General features: G+C 40.3%; 1 protein-coding gene across 2 annotated transcripts in view; it reads left to right on the top strand.

Moving 5' to 3' along the window:
- The first annotated feature begins 1,576 nt into the window (after positions 1-1,576).
- The window catches only part of lrrc40 (leucine rich repeat containing 40), a 27,302-nt gene continuing 20,424 nt past the window's right edge, over positions 1,577-8,454 (top strand). Inside the window, exons 1-3 of one of the 2 annotated variants that reach the window (XM_020620847.1) lie at positions 1,577-1,854; positions 2,731-2,912; positions 4,527-4,600. In XM_020620847.1, the coding sequence (XP_020476503.1) occupies positions 1,710-1,854; positions 2,731-2,912; positions 4,527-4,600 (401 nt within the window). In that variant the 5' untranslated portion in view covers positions 1,577-1,709. The remainder of the gene's footprint in view (positions 1,855-2,730; positions 2,913-4,526; positions 4,601-8,454) is intronic. The other variant, XM_020620846.1, reaches the window with a different exon arrangement.

Below are 8,454 nucleotides of genomic sequence, written 5' to 3'. Positions count from 1 at the left end.
ACAAGTTGGATGTCCCTTTTCAACATTGTCCAACTTAGAACTGTAATACATCAGCACCTTTCAGTTGTGTCCTCTACTTTCTCCCCCTTTTGAAATAGGACAGTATTCACTGTGCCGTCGTTTTCATCAACATCCAAATGGGAGTAGTCAGGTGCATGCAAAGCACATGCTTGTGCCAAAGCCTGTTTTATGGCAACAAAAGCCTCATCTGCTTGTCCCAGAAAGGAGACTCTAGGTCTCCCAATCTGCAGTTTGTCCTTGGAGACTTTGAAGCCATTCCTGGCTAAATGTGACAGCAAGGATCTAGTGGCTGGTCCTTGAGTCGGGAGCCGCTAACAAAAGGTCATCAACATATTGTAACAAAGTGACCCCCGGTGGAAGTGATAGATCTTTCAGGTTTTGTAGCAAAACATGGTTAAAGATGGAGGGGGAGTCAATGAAACCCTGCGGCAGCCGCCAATAGGTAAATTGTTGTTCCTGATATGTGAAAGCAAACAAATAACGTGAGTCAGGATGCAGTGACACAGAGAAAAAGGCATTTGCCAGATCAATGCATGTGAAAAACCTGTGTGATGAGCCTATAGCATTGAGCATGGTATAAGGATTTGGAGTGGCATAGTTTGTAGGGACCACAAGTTTGTTTACAGGTCGAAGGTCATGAACCATCCTGTAGTCAGGTTTCCCAGTTTTAGACATCAGATTTATAGGTGTGTTCCAAGGAGAAGAAGTAGGAATTAAAACTCGTAATTGCAAAAGCCCTTTAATTGTGTTTTGAATGCCACTGATTTGCTCAGGTTTCAGTGGATACTGAGCTCTGTACACTAGTACCACCCCTGCACGTAAAGGTATGATGATAGGCTCCACATGGAGAAGTCCCACATCCATAGGACCAGAGGACCAGAGAGAAGTGGGCAAACTGTCTAACAATGTCTGAGTGAGCGGGTGATCTATGTTCTCTCTGCCATGACACCTGGGAAGAAAACACTTTTCCAGTGTTAATGACAACTGTGAGGAATGCTTGATAGCATAACACTGAGTTGAAGGTGAATACTGAAGATGCTTATTCTGTGTGAGCATCCAATCAATAGCTTTTGTACAACTATATTTATTATAAATTGTAATTTTGGAATTTTGGGGAGGCGACAGTGGGTGGGTAGAGCTGTCATCTCCCAACCAGGAGGTTGACGGTTCGAATCTCGGTGCCGACAGTCCACGTGTGAAGTGTCCTTGGGCAAGACACTGAACCCCGCCCCGACGGTTAGAGCCGTCGGTTGAGGTGGCGCCACAGATGGCTGCCATCAGTTCTGTACCGGAAACAAATTCCTTGTGTGTAACATACTTGGCCAATAAAGGTGATTATCCTTATCCTAAAAATTCAAATAACTTATGTACTGATAGATGCCTTTTTCTAAAATGTGAGCCTCTGTCCCCTGACAATCTCTCTGCACGTCCCTGGGGCTGAGCAATGTAACAAAACCTCAGTATGGTGCGGTTATCTCAATATAGTCGTTGCATATACAGTAGTAACTACATCCACATTCCTGTCCAAAAGGTGGCGGTATTGCACCTAACGTAGTTTGCCAACCGTCATTAAAAATACAGAAGAAGCAGAAGCAGCAGTAGAAGACGGCGAAGAAGAAGGATGAGGCACCTACTTCGTGTGTAGTACATACATTTAATACATCTGTGGGGTAACGTTTTTGTTGACAATGTCTCGACTTAAAAGAGCGGAACAGGCGGACTCACTTTTGGGCTTCAGGAAGGAGAAGACAGAACCGACCGTTCCTTACGGTCTGCTGAAGGCAGCCAGGAAAAGCGGCCAGCTGAACCTGTCCGGCAGAGGGCTGACAGAAGGTAGGATACATTTCAATAGCCCGCTAGATCACATCGACGGCATCACCAAACGTATTCTTCTGTTTTTGAGATGAATTCAAAAGTCAAATGTCAGCTCAAAATGCTGCATGAAATGCGGATATAACGCGTAGACAGTGTTGGGGAAACAACTTTGAAAATGTTACGTTAACTTTGCAAATTAAAAAACAGTTAAACTACAGCAAAGCTACTCTAGAGAGAAATGTGGTTAGGGAAAGTAAAGTTATTTTGATAAAGTAGTTCAGACTACTTTGTTAAAAAAAAAAAAAAAAAACAACAGCTATAAAACTGACACTTTGTGTTATTCAAAACTATAACATAACAAAAGAAAACTCACTTACCAGCAAAAAATGCCATTCAGTTGAGTTTATTTACCTGACACGACCAGTCCTTAACAAAATGGTAATATCTGGCTTTATTCAGTGTAGTTATCTATTTATTGTAAACAAATTATATAAGTGCATCTTGACTGTTTGACTGACTTTAGTGTTGGTCTAATAAATATGAAGCTGTTGTGTTAGTTGCACAAAACTATGAAATTAAAAGTCAAAACAATTTATCATGCAGCCCTACATTAAACCAAAATGCTTTTAAATGGACATTTGATTAAGGTGACATATAAGATGAATGTGCAGACAATATTGAAATATAATGGAGAGGTGACTTGAACTCAAAAATATAAGCTACCAGCACGTGGTCCCCACCATGTAAATTACTGAATTTTAGACTTGGCTTGGATCAAGTTTAGGGTTTAATTTTGGCCAGGTCTCCCTTGTAAAAGAGGTTTGAAATCTCAGTGGGACTTCCTGTTTAAATTAACATTTTGAAATAACCGATATTTCCTTTAACACTTCTCAGTCCCTCAGAATGTGTATCGTCTAAACATTGACACACCAGAGGAGGCCCAGCAGAATGTGTCCTTTGGAGCATCAGATCGCTGGTGGGAACAGACTGACCTCACCAAACTGCTTCTCTCATCCAATCAGCTCACACAAATATCTGATGACATCAGGCTACTTCCTGGACTCATTATATTGGATGTAAGTAACACCAACTGAGTTAGTTAGAAGACTGGAAAGAGGTGTATAGAATCAGATATTTTCAGATGTATTTTGTGTCAGCCTACTTTGATTTCATTACAGACATTTAAAATGTTTTATATTTTCAATCTAAAGGTACACTAGGCATCAGGAGCCATATTCACAAAGGATCTTATCTTACCATTAAAGGGGTTTGTCCTTTATAGGAACCTGCTACTAAAATCAAGTTTGGGGGGAGCGGTGGGAGGTTGTGCCTGCACATAGATCAGTCCCCTGTGATTGGTTAAATCTTCACACCTCAAGCTTTAGCATTACAAGCACCTCATGTAAACACCACATTTGGGGTACATACTGTATTCCATAGTTCAGGTGCATGGATTTATTTATTACAACCCATGCACTGGGTAACAGACAAGGAAATCATTCCACCTTAAAAGCTGCCTGTAACATTTCAGTGGTACTATAAAAAATAGCTCAGTTGTTAACTAATGTTAATTATTAAAAGTAAAAAGGCAGCAAAACATTCTTTCATTTTTGGAACAGCTAAACAATAAAAGTTCCAGACGATGTAATGTTGGTTAAAAACAGCAATCAGACTAGGCCCACGTCCACCTTGGGCTAGCTAACAGGTTGGTTCCTACCAGTGCTGGCTCTCGAACTAGCACTGTAGACACCGACACTGACCAAGTCTGTTCCAAAGCAAAAGCATCTGAAATCAGTCGGTGTGCACTGGTGCAATGTAGGCCACTAACAGCAATGAAAACAGTGAAGGTGTTATGGGTCCTCTGATAAAATACTAATCTTACTGTTTTTTCTCATTTATATAAGAATTTTCTATGACTATAACATTCACCCTCTGACAGCTGGCTACTAATTGACATTATTCTACCACAGCAGAGATTAAACTCTAACATTTGACCATGTGAGCAGTCATAGTTGAAACAGTGTTTAAATGGCCCTTGAAATGAGCCACAGCTTATCCATCATGGTGTGCTACTTAAACAAATAGCACAACACTTCTGGTTACAGGTATGATAGGGCAAAAATGTATAATACTATAATTTTATACAATAAACAGAACAAAGGTAAGATCAAAACATGCTCTGTTACAATGTTCCTTCTAGCCTGGTTTGAACTGACGCTTCTCTGTAAATGTCCAGCAACAAGCTTCCTTGTCTCTTCACGGACCTGGTCACTGTTGTTGCTTTTCTCCATGTTTATTTCTTCTTGTCTGTGAGGGGCTGAACATTGAATAATGACAACTGGAAATATGCATATGCATGTGCATGTACAGAGGAGTAAGACCTTAAAAAGACCATGTATCCTGATCCGGCTCTTCTGACAGCAGATGCATGGTCAGAGATCGGATATGAATTGAATCTACGACCACATATGCAAGTGGCCCAGATCTCATATAAAAACATCTTATCTGGTTTGTTCACACATCTGTAAAATCAGAACATCAGATCTGAGTCTGAGCGTGATCAATCAGTGTCATTGTTCTGTGATGAGAACGCCATGCTTTTCACAGAAAAAGATTCTGGGTATTATTAATCAAAGTAATGAAGTAATTTTAATTGTAATTGTTATAAAATGTTCAATTTGCTCTGGCAGCTCCATGACAACCAGATGAGCAGTTTACCTAATGCTGTGGGAGAACTACAGGAGCTCCAACAACTGCGACTCAGGTACAAACGAATAATTAATATTAATGTACCTTATCAGTGTAGTTAAATACTGGTGTCACAAACACTCTTTTCAGTTTCACGTTTGATATTTGTGTAAGATTTTATATGAGTAATGTGATGGGAGGATGATATTCATTAACTTAACTAATAACTTTTATTTAATTGGTGGAAATATGATTTTAGCATCATTATTTTTGTCAATATTGAGATTGTGATTCAGTGACTTTGAAAACATGCATTTATTTTACTTGTCTTTAAACAGCGGGAGTTTGTTAACTTTAAATATGATTCAACTGAAAAACAAATTAGGAATTTTAGGGCTGAAACAACTAATCGGTAAAATCAGTAAAAATCGCTAATAAAAATAGTTGACAGTGAATTTAATTATAGATGAGTTGAGACTAGTCACAGCCGTGTGAGACAGCTGGGTTGGTCACTGGTGATTACGTCAGTGAGGCGTATCAACGCATCTGAAAAACAGCAGAAGTGGTGGATTAAACATGGTTACAGCAAATAAAAATGGACGACCAGCCGTCTGAAGTTTGCAAACATATGATTTCACAGTGAGAAAGAAGACTGTCCGGTGCCAACTATACAAAGCATGACACTAATGCATTAGCACCTAAAGTATTGGCATGGAGTTACAGAAGAAGGGGAGCCTGAAGCTGAGTAACTCATTAACTGTAGTTAGTAATGTAAGAAATTATGAAACTTTGTTACATAGCCTATATTATAATGCTAATTATACACTCACCAGCCACTTTATTAGATACACCTGTACAATTGTATGCACTTCAGTGCAACACTTCCACCTGAATATCTGTTTTTATGAAGCTCAAAATGTTGTTTTTGGTGAAATTGTCATAAATGTGTAAATTCAATTATATGTTTATGATTAAGGTCAGAGCTAAAGGTGGTGGTGTTATATTCAGAGGTGTTCCTAATATTCTGACCCTTGCATGTACGTAGCTGAGAGGATATGAACAAATATAATGTAGTAGTAAAACAAAATACAGTCTAATCATAAGACTTCATTGATCCCTGGTGGGAAACTAGCAAGCTGCCCAGCAGTATGTCAAGTAGTACTTCAAATTATAAGCATATAAGGTAGTTAAGCATTAGCTCCACCTTTACTTTAATTATGATGCACACAGTAATGCATCAGTAATAATGATTCAATAATATGTTATACAATAATGAGAACCTTGCAGTTCTGCTTTTAAGTATTTTGATGCTCATACTTTTGTACTTTTACTTAAGCAACATTTTGAATGCAGGGCTTTGTACCAAACTATTTTACAGTGTGGTATTGCTACTTTTACGGAAGTAAACAATGTGGGTACTTCTTCCACCACTGTTCACTTCACCTGATGGGAGCAAAGCCAGGTCGTGCTGAAAGGCTGAGCTCGATTTACATTGTGAAATGGAGTGCAGCACAATAATCCTTTTATCTTGAGTATTTTGTTTTTATAATTGTTGGAAGCCAGAATCATCATTGAAAATAAAATTGGATTAGCTGCCCAGTGCTAGTGGAAATGTTTTTACCATATTTAGCCACATTTAATGTCATTACCAGGCTTCCATGATATTCACATTTTATAAAATGTTAGACAAACTGCTACTGGATCCTCCATAAAAGACTCAAAAGAACATTTTTTCTAAATTGGCATAAGTGCAGCTGTATTAATTTGAATATACCTCTGCTGCCTGAAGACTGTTACCCGCGTGTGGACCCAGAGGAAGTGTAGAAGAAAGTCTAAGTGTACAGCGACCAGACTTTAATATGGTTAAAGAAATCAGCACATTTCTGAACTTCAATGATGTAGTCTTCTGCCAGTCAAATCATCTTTTATTTCATTCAGTGATTGAAATTGAAAGCCTGTACAAGTCCCTCACATTCTGCTCTGGCAAGAGATGTGAGTTACCAACACCCTCTCCTTCATCAACCATGTCCTTAGCTCCAAAAAGGTCTCAGACGACTGACAGCTGCTGCACTGAGAGCAATGCTATAAATTTTACACCAGCTTTCTCCTGACATTACATTTCAACCACATTTCCCTTACTTGCAGTGGTGGTAAATCAGGTGCTGAGGGTATGCGTATAAATTTTCATTCTGTCCTCTGATTTTTGCCTCCCTGAACAGGAACACCTTAAAATACATATTGCATGAGAACCAACATGCAAATACCTGTGGTGCCAAATTTCTTCAGCTTCTCTGCTGCAAAATCCCACTGTGACTCCTGTAGTAATTATGATCACATGCAGTTTCACTGTTTAACAGCTGTAAATGAGTCACAAATCCTTAGTAAATGTCCCCCAAAGTGTTGGAACTGTGCACGTCACAGCAGTGAAACAAGCTTCAACTCTTAATTCCTGCCAAAAGAGCTCCTACAAAATACAGAATTAAAGAGAGTTCAGCTTTTGATATTAAATAAATGTACAAATAATTTGCTAAAATGTTTTGTTCACTTTAGAACTTGGCAAATGTATCAATTTAAAATTAAATTCACTGTATACAGCATTTCACAGACATGCACAATTTAACATCTTTCTCAGGTTTTCAGGTGTTCACTGGGAGATTGTGCACAAACCACATTTATGGATGTTAATCATTGCAACCTTTAACAGCTATGACAAAAATTTTACACACACACACACATTTATGTGTATGTATGTATGTATATATAATAAATTCCCCACACTCACCCCCACTTTGGGGCGGTCTTGTATTCCTTGCTTCAAGCTCGGGTCCTCTACCAGAGGCCTGGGAGCATGAGGGTCCTGCGCAGTATCTTAGCTGTTCCTAGGACTGCACTCTTCTGGACAGAGATCTCAGATGTTGTTCCTGGGATCTGTTGGAGCCACTCTCCCAGTTTGGGGGTCACAGCCCCCAATGTTCCTATTACCATGGGGACCACTTGTGCCTTCACCTTCCACATCTTTTCTAGCTCTTTTTTCAGCCCTTGGTATTTCTCAAGCTTCTCGTGTTCCTTCTTCCTGATGTTGCTATCACTTGTGATTGCTACATCTATCACTACGGCCTTCTTCCTCTGTTTGTCCACCACTACTATGTCCGGTTGGTTGGTCATTACCAGTTTGTCAGTTTGTATCTTGAAGTCCCACAGGATCTTAGCTTGGTTATTCTCAACCACCTTTGGAGGTGTATCCCATTTTGACTTTGGGACTTCCAGCCTGTACTTGGCACAGATGTTTCTGTACACTATGCCAGCCACTTGGTTATGGCGTTCCATGTATGCCCTGCCTGCTAGCATATTGCACCCCACTGTTATGTGCTGGATTGTCTCAGGGGCATCTTTGCACAGCCTGCACCTGGGGCAGTGTCTGGTATGGTAGACCCTGGTGGTTTGTCCTTCCATGAGGGTTCCTGCTCTTCCTTCCCTTGTTCCTCTGCTTTCTGCTGCCTGAGGTATTCACTAAGCACGTCATCACTCAGGGCCATCTTCCTGATGTATTCATGGATCTTTGTTGTTTCGTCCTCTATAGTGGCTCTGACGCTCACTAATCCTCGGCCTCCTTTCTTCCGCTTAGTGTACAGTCTCAGGATGCTGGACTTGGGGTGAAACCTGCCGTGCATTGTAAGGAGCTTCCTTGTCTTGATGTCAGTGGCCTCTATCTCCTCCTTTGGCCAGCTTATTATGCCGGCGAGGTACCTGATGACTGGCATGACGTAGGTGTTAATCGCCCAAACTTTGTCCTTTCCATTCAGCTGGCTTCTCAGGACTTGCCTTACTCTCTGCAGGTACTTGGTGGTTGCTGCTTTCCTTGCGGCCTCTTCATGGTTCCCATTTGCCTGCGGGATCCCAAGGTACTTGTAGCTGTCCTCAACATCTGCT

The sequence above is a fragment of the Monopterus albus genome, unplaced genomic scaffold (assembly GCF_001952655.1).
Source record: "Monopterus albus unplaced genomic scaffold, M_albus_1.0 scaffold250.1, whole genome shotgun sequence".
In the NCBI taxonomy this organism is placed as follows: Eukaryota; Metazoa; Chordata; class Actinopteri; order Synbranchiformes; family Synbranchidae; genus Monopterus; species Monopterus albus.
The sequence above is the reverse complement of the archived record's forward strand: the minus strand, read 5'-3'. Positions and strand labels throughout refer to the sequence as shown.